Source organism: Camelina sativa, chromosome 9 (assembly GCF_000633955.1).
Source record: "Camelina sativa cultivar DH55 chromosome 9, Cs, whole genome shotgun sequence".
Taxonomy (NCBI): domain Eukaryota; kingdom Viridiplantae; phylum Streptophyta; class Magnoliopsida; order Brassicales; family Brassicaceae; genus Camelina; species Camelina sativa.
In genome coordinates this window covers 37,641,718-37,665,916 of record NC_025693.1, presented here as the reverse complement: position 1 = coordinate 37,665,916, position 24,199 = coordinate 37,641,718, and the positions used below count along the sequence as shown (strand labels likewise).

General features: G+C 37.6%; 6 protein-coding genes across 11 annotated transcripts; 4 read left to right on the top strand and 2 right to left on the bottom strand.

Annotated features, from left to right (window-relative positions):
- LOC104714743 (disease resistance protein RML1A) lies at positions 137-3,498 on the top strand. The gene is made up of 4 exons (XM_019229696.1): positions 137-725; positions 816-1,911; positions 2,018-2,317; positions 2,414-3,498. Exons 1-4 carry the CDS (start codon positions 250-252, stop codon positions 3,485-3,487), a joined length of 2,946 nt encoding a protein of 981 aa, XP_019085241.1. The 5' UTR covers positions 137-249; the 3' UTR covers positions 3,488-3,498.
- LOC104714744 (E3 ubiquitin-protein ligase SP1) lies at positions 3,505-5,963 on the bottom strand. Of its 2 annotated transcripts, none has more exons than XM_019229695.1 (11): positions 5,593-5,963; positions 5,471-5,523; positions 5,265-5,389; positions 5,068-5,163; positions 4,839-4,976; positions 4,698-4,763; positions 4,425-4,537; positions 4,216-4,326; positions 4,083-4,126; positions 3,916-4,015; positions 3,505-3,829 (listed from the first exon to the last, which is right to left on the bottom strand). In XM_019229695.1, exons 1-11 carry the CDS (start codon positions 5,664-5,666, stop codon positions 3,727-3,729), a joined length of 1,023 nt encoding a protein of 340 aa, XP_019085240.1. In that variant the 5' UTR covers positions 5,667-5,963; the 3' UTR covers positions 3,505-3,726. The 2 variants fall into 2 exon arrangements, with proteins under 2 accessions (XP_019085240.1, XP_010430505.1); XM_010432203.2 differs by having other exon boundaries at positions 3,907-4,015; positions 5,593-5,962.
- LOC104714739 (disease resistance protein RML1B-like) lies at positions 6,711-11,132 on the top strand. The gene is made up of 5 exons (XM_019229694.1): positions 6,711-7,578; positions 7,720-8,815; positions 8,920-9,207; positions 9,320-10,180; positions 10,384-11,132. Exons 1-5 carry the CDS (start codon positions 7,103-7,105, stop codon positions 10,801-10,803), a joined length of 3,141 nt encoding a protein of 1,046 aa, XP_019085239.1. The 5' UTR covers positions 6,711-7,102; the 3' UTR covers positions 10,804-11,132.
- LOC104714741 (disease resistance protein RML1B-like) lies at positions 11,525-15,658 on the top strand. Its single transcript, XM_010432198.2, has 4 exons — positions 11,525-12,014; positions 12,238-13,324; positions 13,474-13,770; positions 13,859-15,658. Exons 1-4 carry the CDS (start codon positions 11,539-11,541, stop codon positions 15,353-15,355), a joined length of 3,357 nt encoding a protein of 1,118 aa, XP_010430500.1. The 5' UTR covers positions 11,525-11,538; the 3' UTR covers positions 15,356-15,658.
- LOC104714742 (methyltransferase-like protein 23) lies at positions 15,796-17,981 on the top strand. Of its 5 annotated transcripts, none has more exons than XR_755886.1 (8): positions 15,796-16,042; positions 16,147-16,251; positions 16,422-16,508; positions 16,602-16,652; positions 16,793-16,886; positions 17,036-17,077; positions 17,189-17,502; positions 17,574-17,981. XR_755886.1 is itself a non-coding variant. In XM_010432200.1 (7 exons), exons 1-7 carry the CDS (start codon positions 15,953-15,955, stop codon positions 17,364-17,366), a joined length of 690 nt encoding a protein of 229 aa, XP_010430502.1. In that variant the 5' UTR covers positions 15,796-15,952; the 3' UTR covers positions 17,367-17,981. The 5 variants fall into 5 exon arrangements, 1 of the variants encoding a protein (XP_010430502.1); XR_002033403.1 differs by having other exon boundaries at positions 16,993-17,077; positions 17,189-17,417; XR_755885.1 differs by having other exon boundaries at positions 16,993-17,077.
- LOC104714738 (BTB/POZ domain-containing protein At1g63850-like) lies at positions 18,084-20,453 on the bottom strand. The gene is made up of 2 exons (XM_010432196.2): positions 19,434-20,453; positions 18,084-19,333 (listed from the first exon to the last, which is right to left on the bottom strand). Exons 1-2 carry the CDS (start codon positions 20,133-20,135, stop codon positions 18,386-18,388), a joined length of 1,650 nt encoding a protein of 549 aa, XP_010430498.1. The 5' UTR covers positions 20,136-20,453; the 3' UTR covers positions 18,084-18,385.

The window sequence follows — 24,199 nt, the reverse complement described above, 5'->3', positions numbered from 1 at the left end:
AAGTCAAAGGGTCACGTTATAACTTTGAGATAATATTTAGATATAGATTACTAATTAACTCATGGAAGAATCACATAAGACAAAACTAAAGTCATGAAATAAGTTTAAACTATTTCAGATCACTAGATTCAAGTCTTCAACGCTGATGGTGGAATATTTCATCTCTCTCTCCTTCTTAAAAGTCAATGGTGAATCCAGAGACAATTTTGTATATCTGATCTTCAACTTTTCTCGCTACTCTAGTCTCTCATGGCTTCTTCTTCTTGTTGTTCTTCGCCTCGCACATGGAGATACCAGGTGTTTGCGAGCTTTCACGGAGCAGATGTACGTAAAACATTTCTGAGTCATTTACGCAAACAATTTAACTACAATGGGATTACCATGTTCGACGATCAAGGGATTGAGAGAAGCCAAATAATTTCACCTGCACTCACACGAGCGATTAGGGAATCAAAGATCTCGCTACTCTTACTATCGAAGAACTACGCTTCATCGAGCTGGTGTTTGGATGAGCTGTTGGAGATTTTGAAGTGCAGGGAAGATAATGGACAAATAGTGATGACTGTCTTCTACGGAGTTGATCCATCTGATGTGCGGAAACAGACCGGAGAATTTGGGAGCTCTTTCAATGAAACTTGTGCTCGTAAAACAGAGAAGGAGAGGCGAAAATGGAGCCAAGCTTTGAACTACGTAGGCAACATAGCCGGAGAACACTCCCTAAACTGGTTTGTTTTTTGTTTTCATTCAAAATTAATTTGTGAGTTTCATATGACTATTTTTTTGATAAACATGGTGATTTCTCTCTGTTTTGTTAGGGACAATGAATCGAATATGATTGAGAAAATTGCTAGAGATGTTTCAAACAAACTAAACGCTACACCTGCTAGGGATTTTGAAGACATGGTGGGACTTGAAGCACACTTGAACAAATTGCAGGCTTTGTTACATTTAGATAATGAGGATGGAGCTATGATAGTTGGAATCTGTGGCCCTGCAGGCATTGGTAAGACTACCATTGCTAGAGCTTTACATAGCCGACTCTCTAACCGTTTTCAGCTTACTTGTTTTATGGAGAATATTAGGGGAAGCTGTAATAGCGGTCTTGACGAGTATGGATTGAAGCTTTGTCTACAAGAACAACTTCTTTCTAAGATTTTAAAGCAAATTGGTATGAGGATATACCATTTAGGTACAATACAGGAAAGGCTATGCGATCAAAAAGTACTTGTCATTCTTGATGATGTGGATAATCGAAAGCAACTTGAGGCTTTGGCTGATGAAAAGAACTGGTTTGGCCATGGAAGCAGGATTATCGTGACCACTGAAAATGAAGAGATTTTAGAGAAACATGGCATCAATATTACATACCATGTCTATTTTCCAACTAGAGAAGAAGCTCATAAGATCTTTTGTAGATATGCCTTTAGACAAAGCTCTGCACCAGATGGTTTTGAAAAGCTGGTTGAAAGAGTGACAAATCTTTGTAGCAACCTTCCATTGGGACTCCGTGTCATGGGCTCATCTTTATGCGGAAAGAAGGAAAATGAGTGGGAAGTTATACTACGTAGGCTAGAAAATAGCCTTGATCGAGATATCGAGGGAGTTCTTAGAGTTGGATACGACACTTTACATATCAACGATCAATTTTTATTTCTCCTCATTGCATTCTTCTTCAACTACCAAGAAAATGATTATGTGGAAGCAATGCTCGGTGACTGTAACTTGGATGTCATACTCGGGTTGAAAACCCTCGCATATAAATCTCTCATACAAATATCAACTAAAGGAAGTGTAGTGATGCACAAGTTACTACAACAAGTGGGTAGAGAAGCGGTTCAAAGACAAGAGCCTGGGAAACGCCGAATCTTAATTCATGCTGATGAGATTCATGATGTTCTCGAAAATGATACCGTAAGTTCTTCTTTTTATATATATATTGCATCCGTTCAGTTGGCAAAGACTCATAGATCTTACCTACTATGCTAAAATTTTCTTCTATTTTTAAAATTTTGTTCAGGGTAGTAGAAGTGTGATGGGTATATCTTTTGATATATCTACAATCTCATACGATATGAATATAAGCGCAAAAGCTTTTAAAAGTATGCGTTATCTTCAATTTCTCAACGTCTACATGACAAATTTTGATAGCAGTGATAGAGTGCACCTACCTGAGGACATGGATCTTCCACCTCGTCTAAGGTTATTACACTGGGACGTATACCCTAGAAAGTGTCTTCCTCGTACATTTTGTTCGGAATATCTTGTGAAACTCAACTTGCGGTATAACCAACTTGAGAAGTTGTGGGAAGGAAACCAGGTTGGTTTTTATATTTGCTTACTATAAATATTTGAAATATGTACTTTCTCATTCGGTATTGATGATGTTCTTTCTATTGTGTCGTTTTATATTCAGCCCCTTCCAAATCTCAAGAAGATGGATTTGTTAGGATCCTTGAACCTCAAGAAACTCCCGGATCTTTCAAATGCTACTAATCTGGAGAGCTTGATTCTGACTGGTTGCAAGAGTTTGGTGGAGATTTCTTCCTCTATTGGAAATCTTCATAAACTAGAGTTGTTAGACATGGGATTCTGTACAAAGCTACACGTTGTTCCGATACACTTCGATTTGGCATCTCTTGAATCGGTCTACATGGTGGGGTGCTCACAGTTGAGAAAGTTTCCAAATATTTCCAAGAACATCACATCACTCCATATCGCAGACACGATGTTGGAAGAATTGCCTGAATCAGTTTGGCTTTGGTCTCGCCTTCAGAGGCTCGGTATATTTGGTAGTGTCACTACATTTCGATTTGCAGGTAAACATTTTCTAGAACGAAGTGGCGCAGATATTGAGAAAATTCCAGATTGGATCAAAGATCTTCATGGATTAAAAGAGCTTTACGTAGGTGGCTGTCCAAAACTTGCATCACTGCCAGAGCTTCCTGGCTCGCTCAGAACACTAATAGCAGAAACTTGTGAATCACTAGAGACCATATCTTTCCCTATTGACTCTCTAATAGAGTTGGCCTATCTTCCTAATAGCTTCCAATTGGGCCAAGAAGCACAAAGAGCAATTATCAAGCAATCAGGTAGTGCAAAGGCATGTCTACCCGGAAGGAACATACCTGCCGAGTTCAATCACCCAGCAATAAGAAATTCCTTGACCATCCGTTCAAATTTCTACGGATTTAGGATTTGTGTTGTGGTTTCCCCCAAACAGCAAATGGAAGAAGCTCACTCTGCATTATTGTGTCGCATACACTTAAATGGTTCCCTTGTTGACAAAAACATAGTACATGATCTCCCATATCTGCAAACAGAACATCTATTTATCTTTCAGTCTGAATTGTTTGACAAAGATGGATGGCTTGAACAGGACAACGAGATATTGTTCGAATTCAGCACCACACCCCAAGACATCAACATTATTGAATGTGGTGTCCAGATCTTGACTTACAAACCAACCGAAGCAGAAGCAGCTAGGTAAAGCTATGAATCTACGTAGATTTTTTTTATTTTTTATTTTATTTTGTGTGGAGCAAATTGCTCGAGTACAATCATGTACTGTACTGTAAATCGAGCACCTTAAGGTTTTACATATAACTCGAATGTTTTGTTCTCGAAATCAAAAAGAAAAGAGGATAACGAACACTAAACTGACGTTTTGATCTTGCGGTATTTACAGACAAGACTCTTAGAGAATGCTTTTGAGGCCTGAGTTGTTCTTTAGTGACGATAAGTCTTAACCACCTGATCGATTCGTCTCCGGCATAGTGGACAGCTAGTCAAGTGGGAGGAGCATGCGGTGCAGCAGCACATATGACCACACCTGCGAGTACCAACCACAAGCGTTTAAGAAAGTTGCAATTGTAGCAGAATCAGTCAAAAAGGCAGAAGAATGCTTACGGAACAAACACAGCATTGTACTCCTGCTCTAGACAGATCACACAGAGATCAGGAACAGCGTCTTCTTTCTTGGTAGAATCTAATTCACTCTCACGTGCCCCGGTTGAACCTGGTGAGAGAGTTTGTAGTCAGAGCCAGTGCAACTTATATATCGAAAAAGATTCACCAATGGATACCTTCACTCTCTAGCTCAGCTCTCTTGGCTGCTGCGTCAAGCACTCTGCAAACAACAGCTGACTGCTTAATTTTGTGTGAACATCATTAAGTAGAACTTTTTGCTTTCCAGACAGACAAATCTGTGTGACATACCTTTTTTGTAACTGTCTACGCCGTCTTCTCTCTAGAACAGAATCAATGACATGCTTTGTAATTAGGAACACACCAAAAACAGTAAAACCCATGGAGGCATATTTGTACCACCTGTAAATTATACTCTTATCAACCAGTTTTGGCTCATCATCGTTTTTCTACTAGAGTATAGGCAAAAAAAAACACCAAGAGAGAAGAGAGACACAGACCTCGACCACTTCCCCAAATTAGAAATGAGCTGATCGAGTGATTTAGGAGAGACATAGAAAGGTCCTCTGTCAGGTTTTTTAATCCTGAATTCTCCAATATCGTCCTTGACAGCCTGTCATACATGATAGCCACAGTAATTAGATTTGAACTAATCGGTATGCGTCTATACAAAGATCGATCCAGCATTGCTATGTATCATTGTATCTCTAGATTCTCTACCAACAATTACAACTTGTGTAAAGGAGATGAACTGAGAACACTATACGACATACCTCACCAACAACTGTTAGGGGTATTCCAGTTGGAAGAACACGCTCAATGCGCTTAACTCCAAGCATCTGAAACAAAACAATGGCCGCTTAAGCAAATAGAGAGACCAACAAACTAAGAACCACAAAAAGAAAAGCGAAAACCTTAAGGCCTTGGAGATAATCAAGTGTTCCTCGTACAAGTGAGCGTCCTGACTCTTCAAATACTTCACTACCAACAGTCAAGGCAAACCCTGTCGCACCACGAGCTCCCATTACATGTACACGACTTGTCCCATCGTCCTATAGCAAACAGTTTTGGAATTTGAAAACAGTTTTATAGAAACATCCAATCACAGCTGTTTGAAACACAATGCTACTATAATTGGCTTACCAGAAACCAAGGAACCTCTTTGCTCATTGAAAGCATCAATGCACTATCTTGTACCCAAGAACCCGTCTCATTATGTTTCAGAAAATGTTGCTCCGCCTGAAAATAAATCATGCAATTACTAGAGTTTCACATACAATACAACCTAATCGATGGAAACACAAAAAAACAACAAAGTTCCTTCCATGTATACAACATACCGTTTCCTCAACAATAACACCGCGTATGCCACTATGCTCACATTTAATAGGCGTCTCAGAGCCAACTCTTCCTGATACCGCAACAATGAAAGGCAGAATCTTGCTATCTAATTCTAGCAATTGAGCTATACAAAACACAGAGCAATCCATCAAACAATCATTCTGAGAGAGTAGATGAAGCAATCAAGAGAGAAGAAGATTAGTACCTAACTCCTTGAGTTGATTAACCCTAGTGACAGTTTTGAGCACTTCAGCATCCCTGCGCTCCAAAAGATAAGAAAGGGATTTGATTGATACTCTAAACAATGGGAAGATGATAATCACAAACCTGCCACTGCTCCGGCCGAGAAGGTAAAGAGCGGCGGCGCTGAAGCAGCAAGTAACTCCACCCCAAGGAATCATCAGACTTCTCAAGTACAAATACCTTTGAAGTAATTGATGAGAGGTAGTGTATGAATCTGGATTAGAACACTGAGCGTTGGAAGAAGATCATGAAGAAAAATTCCTAATCGAGGAAAGCGTTTGAATAAATTGAAATCTGGAAATAGTGAAAGAAAACGAAATTTTGTTTTTTTAAAGGAGGGTACATGAAAGATTCAGTCTTTCAGAGTGTTGGAATTGAATGATTCTTTGCTTCGATCTCTCCTATACTCTCAAGCTGCTTGCTTTGTTTTGGGGAAGAAGACGACGACGAAGACGACATGAGGCTGAAGCAACGAAGCTGATGACGTGGCTAATTCCCTATCCAATGGGCCTAATACTTTTTTTTTTACCTCTTTTAATGTTTAAGCCCAATTAGCCTAAACCCTAATTGTTTTTTTTTTTTTTATGTTTAAGCCCAATTAATACGCATGGTAAGAGGGATAAGTTGCAATCTAGTATATCAATTCTTATACTGCAAAGAAACCTTTGAATTGAAACATAAACATAAACATAAACTAGAGAAAGCAAGTACAGATTTGGGTACATGATTAGATAAGGTCAGCATCAACAACCAGAGCAAGACCAAAAAAGCAGCCAGCAAAATCACTCTGATGTAACCAGGAAGTCTCACAAAGTGAATATATATTTACTATTAGGACACGAGAGCTATGCGATTCTCAGTCCAACGTTACTAAAGTGTGGAAACTTCGGTGTGTTCTTGTTTTGGTTTAACGTTCCAACTTTGAACGTGAAAAGCGCTAATCTTTCAAATGTGAGAAAGGCACTAGGAAACTTCCTATAATTTTTTTAAAGTCTTGACTCTAACAAATAAAGTCTCTTGTTGTACTCTAATATATATACAAGATTAATCTTGCTGACTGATGTGTGACTTTCAAATAAAATGAAAAACGGAGCGCAATGGGAAACTTCCTATGAGTTTCGATAGTCTTTGCGACTCTAAAATCCTTTTACAAAAAAAAAAAGTCTTTGTTCTAATATATACAATGCAAATATGAAGATCACAATCTGATTTTTTTTTCTTTATACCTTTTTATTCAATCTTGCATGGATTCATCTGTTTGACTCATCTGTATCTTTAAAAAAAAAAGAGAGAAAAAAAGAATCTTATGTATTAAATATTATGGTTAATTTACTTAATTGAGAAGTTTTGTGTCTAAGTCTTTATCAGAAGACTGCAATAGCCCCTCCCAAGCGACATTTTTCAAACTAGACCATTTAGGAAGTCTATAGCAAAAATTTCGTTGAAAAAACTAAGAAACTTCCATCTCATTTTTTTTTAGTCCGTAAATTCAACACATTTATTCTAGCGGTTTAAATCTCTAAATCTCTAAAGTCCGTAAACTAGATTCATTCAAGACATTAAATCTCTAATACGCACATTTATTCTCACTCCCATGGCTTCTTCTTCTTCTTCCTCTTTGTCTCGCACATGGCAATACCGCGTCTTCACGAGCTTCCATGGGCCAGACGTCCGTAAGACATTTCTGAGTCACTTACGCAAACAGTTTAACTACAATGGGATTACTATGTTCGATGACCAAGGGATCGAGAGAAGCCAAACCATCGCCAATGCTCTTACACGAGCGATTAGGGAATCAAGGATCTCCATCGTGGTGCTCTCGAAGAACTATGCTTCCTCGGGCTGGTGCTTAAACGAATTGGTGGAGATATTGGAGTGCAAAGAAGATATGGGACAGATCGTGATGACGGTCTTCTATGGAGTTGATCCATCTGATGTACGGAAACAGACGGGAGATTTTGGGATCGCTTTCAATGAAACTTGTACTCGTAAAACAGAGCAGGAGAGGCAAAGATGGAGCCAAGCTTTGAACGATGTTGGAAACATAGCTGGAGAACACTTGCAAAACTGGTTTGTCTTTTATTAAATTACAGTTTTCTTGGTCATGTCCTAAGTGGAACCAAACTGACATAAAAGTGGTGTTTTTCTTTTACATTACGAAGATATATTAATTTTGTTATATCTATTTTTTTTCTTTATTTATTTTGTTAGGGACAATGAAGCAATAATGATCGAGAAGATTGCAAGAGACGTTTTAGATAAACTAAATGCTACACCCTCTAAGGATTTTGATGGCATGGTGGGACTTGAGGCACATTTGAGAGAAATGGAGTCTTTGCTAGATTTAGATAATGATGAAGTCAAGATGGTTGCAATCTCTGGTCCTGCAGGGATTGGTAAGACAACCTTAGCTAGAGCTTTACATGATCAACTCTCGAATAAGTTTCAACTTAATTGTTTTGTGGACAACCTTAGGGTAAGTTGTCATAGCGGTTTTGATGAGTATGGTTTGAAGCTACGTTTACAAGAACAATTTCTTTCAAAGCTCTTGAACCAAAGTGGTATGAAGATACGCCATTTAGGTGCAATAAAAGAAAACCTAAGCGACCAGAAAGTGCTTATTATTCTTGATGATGTGAACAATCTAAAGCAATTGGAGGCTTTGGCTAATGAAACTACATGGTTTGGTCCTGGAAGTAGGATTGTAGTGACCACAGATAATCGAGAGCTTTTGCAGCAACATGGTATCAATAATACATACCATGTGGGTTTCCCATCTAGACAAGAAGCTCTTCTGATCTTATGCAGGTATGCTTTTCGACTAACCGCTCCACACCATGGTTTCAAGGTGCTCGCCGAAAGAATATCAGAACTTTGTGGTAAGCTTCCATTGGCTCTACGTGTGGTGGGTTTATCTTTACGTGGGAAGAAGGAGGAAGAATGGGAAGATGTAGTAAGCAGGTTAGAAACCATTCTTGATCGCGATATCGAGGATGTATTACGAGTCGGTTATGAAGGTTTAGATGAGAATGAGCAAACATTATTTCTCCACATAGCAGTCTTCTTCAACAATGAAGATGGTGATATCATGAAAGCCATGTTCAATGACAATAACTTGGATGTCAAACGCGGTTTGAAGATCCTAGTCAATAGATCTCTCATAAACATATGTAGTCTCACTGGGAAGATAGTGATGCACAAATTACTACAGCAAGTGGCTAGACAAGCCATTCGTAAACAAGAGCCTTGGAAACGTCAAATCTTAATGGATCCTCATGAGATTTGTGATGTCCTCGAAAATGAAACAGTAAATTACATCTCCTTGTTAAGTATACTTTAAAGAAGTCATTTGGTGGAGATAAAACAAATCCTACATATTGTGCTAACTTCTTCTTTTGAATATTGGTTTAGGGTACTAGAGCTGTGTCTGGAATATCATTTGATAGATATGATATCGATGAAGTATCTATCAGCGAGAACGCTCTTAAAAGAATGCCAAATCTTCAATTCCTCAGAGTTTACCAGACAAGAGATAATAAAATGCATATACCCGAGAAGATGGAGTTCCCACGTCGTCTAAGGCTATTACATTGGGAGTCATACCCAAGAAAGAGTCTTCCTTCTACATTTCATCCTGAATATCTTGTCGAACTCAATATGCGGGAAAGCCAGTTCGAATACCTCTGGCAAGGAACACAGGTTGGTGTTCAGAACCATAAAGATATGAATATACACATTTTCTCTTCATGTTAAACTGATGTTTTAATTATCTCTCCGTTGTTGGTTGTGTCTTGTGTGGTTTTACATTCAGCCGCTAAGAAATCTCAAGAAGATGGATTTATTAGGGTCCAAGAATTTGAAAGAACTCCCTGATCTTTCAAATGCTACAAATCTGGAGATGTTGGAACTCGCCAAATGCATAAACCTACAAATCATTCCAACACACATGAACCTAGTATCCCTTGTACGCGTCTCTATGTTCGGATGCTTCAGATTGAGAGATATTCCAGTTATGTCAACAAACATCGAAGAACTGTACATCACCGAAACAGCCATTGAAAATGAGCCACCATCAATTAGGCTTTGCACTCGTCTTGAGGTTCTCAATCTAAGCCGCAGTGTAAAGCTAAAGGGCATAACACATCTCCCCAAGAGTGTCACATGCCTAGACGTAAGCTACTCTGGTATTGAAAAGATTCCAGAATGCATCAAAGCTCTTCATCGGCTAAAATTCTTATACCTAGGAAGCTGCAAAAGACTCACATCATTGCCAGAGCTCCCTGGTTCGCTTCGATTACTAATTGCAGATGATTGTGAATCACTGGTGACTGTATTTTCCCCTTTGAACATTACTCCACCTGCGTGTGGCCTCCTCGAATGTGGCCTCGATTTCATTAACTGTTTCAAATTGGACCAACAAGCAAAAAGAGCAATCATCCAACAATCTTTTTCTCCAGGAGGAGGAGTCACTCTCTTTCCAGGAAGACAAGTGCCTGAAGAGTTCGATCACCGTGCCAAAGGAAATTGCTTGACGGTTCGCTCCAATGGTAACAATCCTCTCTCCAGATTAAAAGTATGCGTCGTGATTTCTCCTCCTCGCCAAGAACATAGGCTTGGTCGTTTCTATAAAAACCTTCTGTGTCGTCACGTAGCTAAAGACGACTTATACCCAGGCCCGGCGCTGGAGAGGTGTGCTTTTGCACCATGTCACAATATTTTAGATAAAATTATAAGGTTTTTAGGCTTTTCAATGTTTCATATTTTGACAAAAAACCCCAAAATTCTGAAAATCTACAAATAAGACCTTTACATTAGGAAAAAAAAATTTTTGGCACAAGGTGCAAGAAAAGTTTGAACCGGCCCTGCTTATACCCCGTTGAGATCTCCATCTTCGTAGGCGATGTTTCCAAATTTCGAAGGGAGCATTTGTTTATATTCACCATTCACCATCACTGGCCATGTATGGATCCCTCTGATGTGAACAGGGAGATAGTATTTGAATTCAGCAACGAAATTCAATATTTTGACATTATCGAATGCGGTGCTCAGATCTTGACGGACCACGACGACGTTGAGTTTGAATCTAGCGAAGCCTTTGAAGACGAAATTGAGTTTGAATCCACCGGAGCCTATGAAGACGACACCGAACAAGGTGATTCCGTAGAAGACGAGCATCTTCGAACAGATTGTTGGAGTTGGCTCTTCCTCTGCTTCGACCTCTCCCAATTTGTGAGACATGTCGGAAGCTTGATTTCAGGAAGAAGACGATCAAATCCGGAAACCATGTACAATTGAAGCAGTTAGAAGAAGAGTGTGTTAGAGATTTTGGATCACCATCACCTTGCTTCGATAATTGGGATGAGTATTTGGTTTGGGGAAGATGATGACGTGGCCTTCGGCTTAATCCAATGCGTTGTGGAGTCCTTTCTATGTAACAAAATGGGCTGATGTTAGGCCTATCATTGGAAAACAGTGTAATCCATCTCGTTTATGTTCTTTTTTTTTTTTTTTTTTTAAAAAAATCAAAAGCTCATCTCTTACAAACTTTTTTTTACAAATTGTTCAAAGCTCAACTCGGTGAGAATGTACACAATGGGTTATATTTTAATCAATAAATACTTAAACAACTTATTTATTAATTGAAATTCATACACTTTTGACCTCTAACTATTATATAACTATAGCTAGTGTAACTAAACTATAGTTTCTCTCTTTCAGAGTTGATCCGGTTTAACAACAACGAGTGCTCGACTTCACATTTTAACGGACTTCGTTTACTTTTTCATAGGAACGAAAAGGCAAAGAGACTTCTGATCTCTCTCTCTCTTTAGTCAACAGTTAATGGAGGCCCATTTTCTCCTTCGAATATGGCATAAATGGTAGATCCTAAAAACACAGCTGTGATATTAATCATTCTTTTAGTTTTCACTGTTTTTTATTTGATTCTTGTATATAGCTTTCCCGTTTCCGAAAAAAAGTCGTTAACGTAAAATATCATATTTTTGGTCGTCTTAAACTTCTCTTTCTCTCATGGCTTCTCCTTCTTCATCATTGTCGCCCCGCAACTGGAGCTACAACGTCTTCCCGAGCTTCCACGGGCCTGACGTCCGCAAAACTTTTCTCAGTAACATGCGAGAACAGTTTAAACGAAATGGAATCACTATGTTCGATGATCAAGAGATTGAGAGAAGCGCAACAATTGCTCCTTCACTCACAGAAGCTATAAGAGAGTCGAGGATCTCCATCGTGATTCTCTCTAAGAATTATGCTTCGTCAGGCTGGTGTTTGGATGAATTGGTGGAGATATTGGAGTGCAAAAAAGCTATGGGACAGAGAGTGATGACCATCTTCTACGGAGTTGAGCCATCCGATGTACGTAAACAGACCGGGGAATTTGGGATCGCTTTCAATGAAACTTGTGCACGTAAGAGGGACAAAGCTAGGCAGAAATGGGGCAAAGCTTTGACTGATGTGAGCAATATTGCTGGAGAAGACTTCCAAAAATGGTTGGTCTTAATTAATAAGAGTTTTTTTTGTTTCTTAGGTTCTATTAGGTGGTAATTACCGGAGAAAAAAAATAACAGTTAGTAGTGTTTTATGATGATAAAGAAAATGTTTTTGTTGGATGAATATAAGAAATGCATGTCATAAATTATTAGGAACAGAGGATTGTTACTTCTGTGACAATTTTGATGGAAACCGTGCATTTCTTTGCTACTATTATGCTAGGGACAACGAAGCAAACATGATCAAGAAAATTGCAAGAGATGTTTCAGATAAACTAAATGCTACACCATCAAGGGATCATTTTGATGGCATGGTGGGACTTGAAACTCATTTGAGAATAATGAAGTCTTTACTAGATTTAGATTATGACGATGGAGTTAAAATGGTAGCAATCACTGGTCCTTTAGGAATTGGTAAGACTACCATTGCCAAAGCTTTACAAGGTCTACTCTCTAATAGGTTTCAACTTAGTTGTTTTATGGATAACCTTAGGGGAACCTATATCAGTGGTCAAGATAAGTTGCGTTTACAAGAGCAATTTCTTTCAAAGGTTTTGAACCAGGATGGTGTTAGGGTATGTCATTCAGGTGTGATACAAGAAAGGCTACACAAGCAGAGAGTGCTCATCATTCTCGATGATGTGAACAATATAAAGCAATTAGAGGCGTTGGCAAATGAAACTACATGGTTTGGTCCTGGGAGTAGGATTGTAGTTACCACAGAAAACAAAGAGCTTTTACAGCAGCATGGTATCGATAATATGTACCATGTGGGGTTTCCATCTGATGAAGAAGCTCTCAAGATCTTATGTAGATATGCTTTCAGAAAAATCCCTATGTCCCATGGTTTTGGAGAGCTTGCTAAAAGAGTAACAAAGCTTTGTGGTAATCTTCCCTTGGGTCTTAGTGTGGTGGGTTCATCTTTACGTGGAAAGAATGAGAAGGAGTGGGAGCAAGTAATACACAGGCTAGAATCTACTCTTGATCAAGACATTGAGGAAATACTAAAAGTCGGTTATGAGAGTTTAGATGAGACTGAGCAAACTTTATTTCTGCACATTGCAGTCTTCTTCAACTATAAAGATGGTGATCTTGTGGAAACTATGTTCACTGACAATGACATGGATGTCCAACACGGGTTGAAAATCCTTGTAAACAGATCTCTCATAGAAATATCTACGTACGGGGAGATAATGATGCATAGGTTACTACAACAAGTGGGTAAGAAAGCCATTCATAAACAAGAGCCTTGGAAACGCAAGATCTTAATAGATGCTCCAGAGATTTGTGATGTCCTCGAACATGCGACAGTAAGTTCTTTCTCTTGTATTTGTTATATTATCTGTTTCTTATATATTTATCATTTAAACTGAAGGCATTTGGTGAATAAATATATAAGCTAATCCTACCTATTATTGTACTAACAAATTCCTATTATTTGGTATACATAATGGTTTAGGGTACCAGAGCTATGTTTGGCATATCATTTGATATATCTGGTATCAAGGAAGTATCTATAAACAAGAAGGCTTTTAAAAGAATGCCTAATCTTCGATTCCTCAGAGTCTACAAAAGTAGAAATGATGGCAATGACAGAGTGCATATACCTGAGGAGATGGAGTTACCGCACTGTCTAAGGTTACTAGATTGGGAGGAGTACCCAAGCAAGAGTCTTCATCCTACATTTCATCCTGAATATCTAGTCGAACTCAGTTTTGAGGATAGCAAGCTAGAGAAGCTTTGGGAGGGAAGACAGGTTGGCGTTACACTTCAAATTTATGAATATGTATTTTCTCTTCATGTAATGTTATGTTCTTCTCTCTCTTTTGGTTTGTTACGTTTAGGTGCTTACAAATCTCAAGAAGATTAATTTGACAGCGTCCCGGAATTTGAAGGAACTCCCAGATCTTTCGGAAGCTATAAATCTAGAGGTATTGAGTCTTTTGTGCTGCGAGAGTTTGGTAGAGATTCCATCCTCTTGTTTGCATCTTCATAAACTACACAAGTTGTTGATGAATAACTGCACAAGCCTAGAATTCTTTCCAGCTCACATGAACTTGGCATCCCTTGAACAAGTCTTCATGGCAGGATGCTCAAGATTGAGAAATAATATTCCAGTAATGTCAACGAACATTACAAACCTCTATATCTCAGACACAGATGTAGAAGATTTGCCTGCATCAATTGAGCTTTGCTCTCGTCTTGAGTTTCTTTCAGTTACAAGCAACAGAAAGTTCAAGGGACTAACACATCTCCCCACGAGTGTACGAACACTAGACCTAAGCTATACAGATATTGAAAAGATTCCAGATTGTATCAAAGATCTTCTTCGGCTAGAAAGCCTTGATCTATCTAGATGCTTAAAACTCGCATCATTGCCAGAGCTACCTTGTTCGCTAAGATTCCTAACGGCACAAGAGTGTGAATCACTAGAGACCGTATGTTCCCCTTTAGACACTTCAAGTGCTCAAATGAAGTTCACCAACTGCTTCAAATTGAGCGAACAAGCACGAAGAGCAATTATCCAACCTTCGCTTCGTAACGGGTCGGCTCTCTTACCTGGGAAACAAGTGCCTCCAGAGTTCGATCACCGAGGCAAAGGAAACTGCTTGACCATTCCTCCAGACGTTAACAGCCGCCGCATGTTGGTTTGCGTCGTGATTTCTCATAACCATCAAATCACAGAAGAATATGACTTATCCGAATTGTGTCGTCCTCCGAGAGGCAGATGGGACTTCGATCACGTTGAGGGCGTTGTCTTAGTAGACTTTCATGATGTCTCCAGATGTCGAGAGGAACATGTATATATATTTGACTCTCACTTCCCATTTAACAACTCATCTGACGTGAGCAGAGAGATTGTGTTCGAATTCAGCAGCAAACTCCACGCCTTGGAGATTATAGAATGTGGTGTCAAGCTCCTCACCCACGAGGACGAGAGCATCGAATGGAGCTATGTATCTGGATCAGCCCACGTGTTTGAAGACGAGAGCATAGAAGAAGGGAGCTATGATTCCAGAGCAGACCAAGTGTCTGAAGAAGAGAGCATCTCATGGAGCTACGATGAATCTGGAGCATACCGAGTGTTTGAAGAAGAGAGCATCGCATGGAGCTATGGATCTGGATCTCAAATGTTTGAAGAGGACATTGAGTTTGTTGAACCCAGAGAAGAATCATTTGTAGACGAAACTAATATCGATGATATTTCAAATGGCGAAATCTGTGTCTCTAAAGAAGTCGAGAACCTAGAAGGCGGCCAAAAACGCACAGATTGTTGGAGTTGGCTTCTCCTCTGCTTCGGTCTCTCGGTTTTGGGGAAGAAGACGATAGAATCCGGTTAGCTGATTGACGTGGCTATTCTTGTTGGGGAGGAGGGGATAATGAGAGGAGAAATCTAGCACCCTCACACAGTCCCACTAATCCGGTCCTGTCTTATGCTATAACCGGCTGGTTATGAACCTCATACCATTTACTAAATTAATTTTCCAAGAAAATACTAACTAAAAAATTTGAATGTAAAAAAAACAGTTTTAAAACTTTTTTTTTCAAAAAGAAACAATTTAACAAAAAATAAAAACAGAAAACAAGATTAGAGAAAACAAAAACTTTTGATTAGATAAAAAAGATGATCTAATTTCAGGAGAGGGATCAGATGACAAAAGAAGGAGAGTGCTCAAATTGTCGTAACAGGCTGAGTGATACACTCTTCTCGCATTAAAGCGAGATTTTAACCACTCCTCATTTCCCCTTTAACTTGCCTGAAGGATCATATTTATTCACTAACCCACCTCCAACCCCTTTTATACCCAACTAATCATACCCCTCACTTCCCAACTAACCGATGTGGGACAAAATTCCAATTTTCAAATTTTTTTCTCTTCTTCAGTTTCTTAAAACCCCTAAATTAGATAATTGACTGGACAAGTTTTCTTCAAATTATGACTGCTACGACAACGACGATTTCTCAGCATGATTTCTATGGCGATGAACAAGATTCGGAAACTTCAATTTCTCTATCTGTAATCGAGGTATTATTAATAAGCTCTCACTAGCGATTTCTAATCGAGCTTCTTCTTTCGCGTTTTGCTTTTCATCGTTTGTTTTTGTGATTTTATTTGTGATTCTTGTGTAGAATATGAAGGAAGAGTATGGGTTGTTTGTGTGGCCTTGTAGCGTCATCCTCGCTGAGTATGTTTGGCAGCACAGATCTCGATTTCGTGATTCTTCGATTCTCGAGGTTAATTTCTAGAATCAACCACTCTTTTGCTATCAAAACCCTTGATTTTGAATTGATTACAGAATTGGGGGATATTTGTAATTGTACTCTTTGTCTTGTGTTTGAGCTAATGAATCAGATAGATCTTCAAATGTATTTATTAGACTTGTGTTGATGGAATCTGTTTGCAGCTAGGAGCTGGTACTTCCTTGCCTGGTTTAGTAGCTGCAAAGGTTGGGGCTAATGTCACTCTTACTGATGATGCAACTAAACCTGAGGTATCAAATCCATCTTCTTTTGTTGTGTTAAACCAGAGGTGTTGTTGTGAATATATGAGTTTATTTGTTCCTTTGTATCATCTATATATGCAGGTTTTGGACAATATGAGAAGAGTCTGTCAACTTAACAAGCTCAAGTGTAATGTAATGTATATACCCTTCTTCACCTTTCTTTAATTTAACACCACTGAATTTATAACCTAGATTGTTTCAGGAAGTGTGGATTTGCTATATACATTTGAAATTGTATAAGAGTTTGCTTCTTTGTGGTTTGTCCATTGCAGGTGATGGGTCTCACTTGGGGAGTGTGGGATGCACCGATATTCGACCTGCGACCTAACATTATACTTGGGGCTGATGTATTATATGATTCAACTGGTTAGTTTCATATGTTTTCTAGTTTTTCTCTTTTGGTATTGGCCATTTCTTTTTTCCCTTGTGAATGAGTTGAAATATGAAATTGAACATCTCTGTTGTTGTTAAGCATTTGATGATCTCTTTGCGACTGTCTCATTTCTGCTCCAAAGCTCTCCGGATGCAGTTTTTATTACCACATATCATAACAGAAGGTACACAATTCTGGTTCTTTCACTCTTCCTGGTTGTCTAGCTATTGTATACATCTGACTGCAACAGATTTAGGATGATGATGGTTCCTTCTGTTCGGGTTTGATTTTGCAGTGGGCATCATCTAATCGAGTTCCTGATGGTAAAATGGGGCCTAATGTGTCTAAAACTTCTGGATGGCTTCTCATTCTTGCCATCTCACAAGGCATCTGTTCTTAGCGGAAACATTCAGTTGGTTGAGATCGTGTTGAGTTCCAAATATCAGCAGCTTCAGACGATGACAACCATCTAAGTTGATTATAGCCACAGATCATAGATGTAACAACATTTACTTCATTGTAAGGTAATCCATAGTTACTCTATTATAGAAAGTGATAAGAAGGAAGCCTTGGACAAGGGAGTTTAGTTTTATCAAACTCATGTAGTTGGTAAGTCTTTGCATAAAATCAAATATATCTTCCTAGATAGGTCAACTCTTGACCCTTTGATTTTGTTTCAGATCACCACTGATCTTGATAAAACTGAGCAAAGGTTGTTGGACAAAGACATTAGCACCGAGAGAAGACCTGAAACAGTGGTGTGCAAGCAAGAACTGAGCCTTGCGTTCCTTGAGAGTGCGCATCAATGAACGATACAGAATCGAGATGTGCATCAATTCAATAATTGTAACCCGAAACGACATTGTTGGAAGATCGGACATCATTATTTTCGCTGAGTTTCAAACAAGGATCGAAGTACCACAGCCAAAGTCTATAGACTTTGACAAAGCTCCTTTTTTTTTTTTCTTTTTCCTTACTGGTTGCTGATTTCTTAACATAACCGGACTATTTAACCGTCATATAGTGTTAACTAAACCGTCTATCTTGGTTTTCACTTTAACCAAGAAAAAAAACACACTAGACCCTCATCTATTGTAAACTAAATCGATCAAGATTTTAGTCCAAAAAAAAAAAAAAAAAAAAATCGATCAAGATTAGAATTAGAATCAAAACCGTACGAAAAGTAGAGAGCATAGAGACGGCCGGGTTTAACTTGAAAGTTCCTTTTTCCAAAAGACATTGGAGATTAAGAAAAAATTCAGAGAGATGTACAAAAAGGAGCTCCGACTCATCAAAATAAAAACTACTTTCAAACGATCAAGTTCATGCAAAACTTGTATCAAACTAATTCTAACCGCGTTCGAGGTATTAAAATCCGGTAAATCTTACACACCTCACATTCATCATCGCCTTCTCTTTTGGATTATTCTTCCTCATTGTGTGATCCTCAAGAAACTGCGCAAAGGTGACAGGGTCAAACAGACTTGATGTCTCAAGAGTTATCAGTGGCTGAAGCTGTGACTCTTAGCCGAGCAGGGTCTTGACTCTGTTCTTTCCGTCTCCAGAAGGCCCGTCTCCACCAAACTTCGAACCCTCTCTGGATATTTGGACAGTCTTCATTTGAGTTAAGAAACCGATCAAACCAAGCAAGGAAAAACTCTTGTTGCCAAGCAAGAGGAAGAGTCAGAATGGTATTGCTTAAACCATCCTCGATTAAATACCGATCAAGCCCTTTCGAAGCTCTCCTCATCCACCCAAAATCATCATAGAAAGGTGTCAACCAATTCCTCAGTAGCAAACACCTCACTTCCTTCGGGGTCAGAATTTGTCCCTTTCCAATTCCAACAAAGATCCTTGCTGTTACTCTGCTAATCTCAAACCTGTGAACTACAGGAACCTTACCATGCACATCGGATAGCTCAGAAAGAGAAGCCCACATCACAATAAAATCCTCTGCGATTTGCCTATCTATCAAAATGTCTAGAATCCAATGGAGATTATCTGCTTGTCTTGCTATCTGATCTACATTCTCCAAATCAGACTCTGCTGCTTGTAGAAACTGCCGTTTAAGCTTATGCAAACACCCATCACAAGCTAAATACAACGACTCTTTCCTAAGATCATTTCCAGAAGAGTTCTCTCTAAGCATTTTGGAAACAAGGGTTTTCATGTCACGCCTAGCTTTCTCATCTTTTCCCTCGAGAACAATATGCAAAAGATTTAAAAGCACCTCATCATTGCTGCCACCATTACTCCCGTTGTTCCCATTGCTAGCTTCTACAGAAACCCTCCTCAAAACTTCAGTTGCCCCAACGTTTTCAAGGTGTAGCTCAGACAACAATGATGCAATCCTGTATTCTTCATCCTCTGACCATGGTGCTGCCTCCAAGTACTCCAGACATGAAAGTACTCCCGCATCAAAGCCAATTGCTGCTGAAACCTGAGAAAACAACACTCAATTACAAAGCACATAGAGTGATCACAGAATTGGATTCAAAAATAGAGAGCTTTTGAGTATCATATCTCAGAAATCACAATACCTTCAAAATACCAAGAACCCTAGAAACATCATTTCTCATCATCTTCTTCCTTAGATCTCTGCAGTACATCAGCATCAACGTCTCGATATAAACCTCAACGTCATCACAATCTGAGATCTCAACAATGTAAGGAGAAGACGACGGCGGCAACTGCTGCTTAGACCATCGATCCGACAATTTCATAGCGAAGAACCTACTGTGAGCCACAAGAATCTGCCTATGCACACACATGGTGATGCTAATCCCATCTTTAGAGCTCAGAGTCAGCTTCACATCACTCGAGTTCGGATCGTTGAACTGGTTCCCGGGGCTCCGAACCACAAGAAGATCCGAAATCCGTTGCATCGCAAGCGCTTGCTTATCCTGAGCTGAAACAACGAGATGACTCACATTCGTCGTCCTCGCAGCCGTAGCCGCCGCCGAGGAAGATGAAGACGACGACGACGGAGATTGAAGCACGCCGTTCTGGATCTGAACCGGAACTTTCCCAATGGAATCAGCTTCGCTAGCCATCATTTCGAACAGCGTCGGACTTGACCTCGTCTTGTCGAGCATCGCCGGAGGCGGCGGAGGAGACATCGGATTCAGAAGACCCGCCGTTAAAGCGGAGTTGAACTTAGTGAAGCTCGAAGGGAATGAAGAGTCACGCGGCGAACTGTAACCGTTCGCCGCCGCCGTCGTCGTAGCCGTTGAATAATCCATGACCGGACACCGGATCCGGAAACGAACTTGGAGTCGGGTCGGGTTGCAAATTCGGGTTCAGACGAGTGAGAGTGGTGATTTGACGAGAGTATTATTCACCGAAGAAGAAGCATAACCGTTGAGGAGAAGACGGAAAACAGGGTCGGGTTAACGGGTCAAAAAAACCGGAATTAAACCGGACCCGAGAACCCGAGAACCCGAGAAATTGAAGCCTCCTCGTGATTGTGATAGATGCCGTGAGGCTTCGACAGTGCCAGAAGTGATAAATGCACAAACGTTTAGAATTTAGTGAAAGGATCTTTTAGGATTTTATTTTATTTTATTTTTGTTATGTGATTTATTTCTATGGGTTTATCGTTATCGCTGTGGATATTATAGAGCCTTGATACTAACAAAAGATGCTCGTTGTTTCTCGAATTAATCATTGTCTGATTATTTTAATTAAGTGTGAGCAATTCGACAAAGCATTTTACTTTTTGGTTGTATATTGATTTTATAAAAAGTTACATTTTTGTACTTCAGTTTGGTTTGAGTTCTTTTTTTTTTCTTGTAGTAAATTTAAGATAATTTCGAATATAGTAACAATAATTAAGTTGTCAATTTTCTAAGAAAGAAAAAAATGTACATTTTTGGAGAGGCAGAAAAGTAAACTCTAAACTAACTATATTGCTTGTCGAGAAGCGAGTACATATTTCAACGGAATTTGTTTTGTAGTGTGGGCCAAAAAGCCCAAATGCATCGTGAGCCACCCACGACATCCATTGGTGCTGACGACTTTTATTTTGGACTTGTTGTGTGGAAACCATCATTCATTCTTTCACTATCATTCCATTTTTTGTTTTATTCCATCTCATAATCATTTTTTTTTTGTGAAATTTTTTAATCATATTATATGTTAGTTTTGTGTGTGATAATGATTGCTTGTTATTTTCTTGATCACTAACTATCATTGAATAAATCAAAGAAAATGATGTAGTATAGAGGGGACAGAAGTTGATAACAAATCTTATTTTGTTTGACTGATATAAAAAATACTCATATAAGGATTTGAATTCTTATGGTTTTCTTTAAACTGTAAATATGTGGTTACATTATTAGGCTTTTTTACTCGTGCGAGATTTGGCTACCTTTGTTTGTAAAATTATCTGCCAAAACAAAAACAAAAAAAAAATAACTATTTTGAATTGTAACTTTGAACCTTGAGATCATTGCCTCATAGGCCGAGTGTAATTGAAGCATTGGCCCATAAGTAATGGTCCTATTTTACTCATGTGACCAGAGTGTTTTAAACGTATGGCCCAATTAGTCATGTTACATATATTTTTTGCCGTGTAAAGTGAAATTTTTACATGTAAAATTTTTATGTCAACAAGCGATTTTAAAATATCAAAAAAGTTAGAATTTGATTTCGAAGAAAGAACAATAATAACGTGAAAAAAAAAAAGACAAGAAATGCAGCTTTTTCTTTTTTCTAAAGGACACAGGTGAAATGAACAACCAACATTACATATTAAAAAATATATTTGGTCAGGTCATTATTAAAAAAAAAATTACATGTTTGGTGGGCGATAAGAATATGGGTTTAATTGAAAAAGTAATTTGTCACTTTGCGTAGACATAGCCAGTTAAGATAATCGATTCCACTAAAACCTATATCAACTATATACATAGATATCTTAAAGTTTTGTCCAAAAATATATATACATATATATATATATATATATATATCTTAAAGTAATACAGAAAAAAAAAAACTAAATGTATATTAAAGAATTAACTAAAGTGATAGATGCATGTTAAATATTATACTATAGTAATAGTTGACAACAAAATATCTTATAAATATTAATGAATGCCGCAAAAGTGTTACTCAAATGTTTTCAATAAACAAATATTCCAACCTCTTTGGTTAGTTTCAATTTCTTTACTAGATGTTACACTGTTATACTTTCTTGTTTTGCCATTGTTAGTTACACTTTTACATATTGTTTCCCTTGATGCAATGATATAGTTCAGTTATAATAAGTTTATAAGTATTTATGTTTATCAAGAATTGAAAGAAAAGAAAAAAAGTGTAGAAAGAGAGGGAGGTGAATGGGAGGCACGTTAGTTTGCCTGCTAGAAGAGGAGGAGGAGACAATAGATTCGCTGCTTCAGTTCTTGTATTAGCTGTCTTTGTACTATTTTCATTTCCTTTTCTTATTTTAGATCTTTTACTGTCCTCTTTGTTATTATCTTACTTGATATATAAAAACTATACATAAACTTCCGACTCAGAATTTTATTTAAAAAATAATAATAGGTGACTGTGTACACATCTAGAAGACTAGAACTAACCATATTTTATCATACTAGTCAATAGTTTGTGACTTGTGTTGTTTGCGAATTGCGACCGATCTGTGTAAACAAATAATTGTTATTTGATAAATAGATAAATAACTATCATTCCATCTTTTTAACGTTTTCATTCTAATTTTTTATAAAACAATTTCATAAGCTATTTCAAACAAAACTGTTTCTCTTAAACATAAATATATATATATATATATATATTTTTAAACGATTGATTGTATTTCTCGGATTTGTTTCTTTTTTCTCCGTTTTTCAATGTTTGAAACTTTGAATTACTAAAATTTAGAGGTATCATGAGTAGAGTGCCCGAGCCAAACATATATCGTGTGTCCACACAGGCAAAGTGTACGGTCTGACATATACGGATAATTAAAAATATTTTTGTATAAATAAATTGTTAGAAAGAAGCGATCCATAGTAGTATTAAATAAAAAGTGTAATAATAATAATAATTTTATTCCTAACGAAAAGGGTAAAGAAAAGCCCTCGTGGTCCAAGTCAGCCTTCATGACCAATCACTAACATAGTGTGTTTTGTTCATATTTTTCTAAAAAAAAAAAAAAAAAATAGAGCTCAATTGTATTTTAAATTTATAGCAGCCTAAAAATTATGGCTTTGCAAAATTGTAAGTTTTTTGTAAAAAAAGAATTTGGTTTAAATCTGGAATTGGTTGTATTGAATAAAAGTTGATAAAAAGACACAAAGTATATTACTACTAATTATGGTTTAGCTGGATGTTTAAAATAATGAGAGTGATTAGTTGGTCGATTACTGACAAACGACAGTGTCTGACATGCAAAACTGGAATGAATTTTGTAGTTTTCCGTTGAATTAGCAGACAAGTTTCAAGTTAAAGATGTTTTAACTCTCTACTTTTTAAACTTAAAGCTACCATTTTGTAATATTTTTTTCATTGCATCTCTATTTTTTTTTGTTTAATAATTTAAATCCTGCAAAGAATAACTAAAGCAAAAAACATGTTGCCACTATAGTAATCCGTACAGAACAAACACAAATATACAATTTTTATACTGTATTGAATTTTATTGGGATAACTATAGGTACTTTTGATAACAATTTACATTGAGATGATAAATATGCTTCCATTATATAAAGAAACAAAAATATCATGTCGAAACTGAGATTAACGCTTAAAAATGTCTAAATAAAATATTGAAAAGGGAGAAAACTTAAAATTTAATACGAAAATTTGTAATAATTGGATAAAGCATCTAAAATAACATAAGAGACCATCAAATCTGGCTTCTAAGTAGTGGCAAACCTAAAAAACATTTATCAGGAGTCAAATATTTATAAAAGAAAGGTATACATAATAGAAAGTAAAAAAATAAATAGAAATTTGTGAGAGAATTTGGATATTCAATCACAAAATTTTCAGTGGTAGCCAATAATTCCCTTAAAAATCAATGAAAATTCATTTAAATCATTTTATAGGATCTGCCCTCCCATAAGTATATCCGGTTAGATGTACAAGTTGCCACAGTCAAAAACTAATTACACTGCTATATTTTTTTTTATCACTGCTCTTAACTCTTAAGTAAGACACTTACCAAATGATATGAAAAACAGAGTATTTTTCTCTCTTCAACTATTTGATTAAAATAGTAATGATTTTTTCAAAGTTCTTCGTAAACTGATTTGGTTGTTAACTTCTTATATTAATTGTCCAAAAAAAAAAAAAAAAAAAAAAA

Coding starts and splice junctions, on each gene's coding strand:
- LOC104714743 (XM_019229696.1), top strand. CDS start 250: ATGGCTTCTTCTTCTTGTTGTTCTTCGCCTCGCACATGGAGATACCAG. Junction 726..815: donor GGAGAACACTCCCTAAACTG/GTTTGTTTTTTG, acceptor CTGTTTTGTTAG/GGACAATGAATCGAATATGA. Junction 1,912..2,017: donor ATGTTCTCGAAAATGATACC/GTAAGTTCTTCT, acceptor AATTTTGTTCAG/GGTAGTAGAAGTGTGATGGG.
- LOC104714744 (XM_010432203.2), bottom strand. CDS start 5,666: ATGATTCCTTGGGGTGGAGTTACTTGCTGCTTCAGCGCCGCCGCTCTT. Junction 4,016..4,082: donor AGCTGAGCTAGAGAGTGAAG/GTATCCATTGGT, acceptor CTCTCTCACCAG/GTTCAACCGGGGCACGTGAG. Junction 3,830..3,906: donor TACAATGCTGTGTTTGTTCC/GTAAGCATTCTT, acceptor TGGTACTCGCAG/GTGTGGTCATATGTGCTGCT.
- LOC104714739 (XM_019229694.1), top strand. CDS start 7,103: ATGGCTTCTTCTTCTTCTTCCTCTTTGTCTCGCACATGGCAATACCGC. Junction 8,816..8,919: donor ATGTCCTCGAAAATGAAACA/GTAAATTACATC, acceptor ATATTGGTTTAG/GGTACTAGAGCTGTGTCTGG. Junction 10,181..10,383: donor CTAAAGACGACTTATACCCA/GGCCCGGCGCTG, acceptor TGCTTATACCCC/GTTGAGATCTCCATCTTCGT.
- LOC104714741 (XM_010432198.2), top strand. CDS start 11,539: ATGGCTTCTCCTTCTTCATCATTGTCGCCCCGCAACTGGAGCTACAAC. Junction 13,325..13,473: donor ATGTCCTCGAACATGCGACA/GTAAGTTCTTTC, acceptor ATAATGGTTTAG/GGTACCAGAGCTATGTTTGG. Junction 13,771..13,858: donor AGCTTTGGGAGGGAAGACAG/GTTGGCGTTACA, acceptor TGTTACGTTTAG/GTGCTTACAAATCTCAAGAA.
- LOC104714742 (XM_010432200.1), top strand. CDS start 15,953: ATGACTGCTACGACAACGACGATTTCTCAGCATGATTTCTATGGCGAT. Junction 16,887..16,992: donor TGTATTATATGATTCAACTG/GTTAGTTTCATA, acceptor GTTGTTGTTAAG/CATTTGATGATCTCTTTGCG. Junction 17,078..17,188: donor ACCACATATCATAACAGAAG/GTACACAATTCT, acceptor TTGATTTTGCAG/TGGGCATCATCTAATCGAGT.
- LOC104714738 (XM_010432196.2), bottom strand. CDS start 20,135: ATGGATTATTCAACGGCTACGACGACGGCGGCGGCGAACGGTTACAGT. Junction 19,334..19,433: donor GGGTTCTTGGTATTTTGAAG/GTATTGTGATTT, acceptor TTGTTTTCTCAG/GTTTCAGCAGCAATTGGCTT.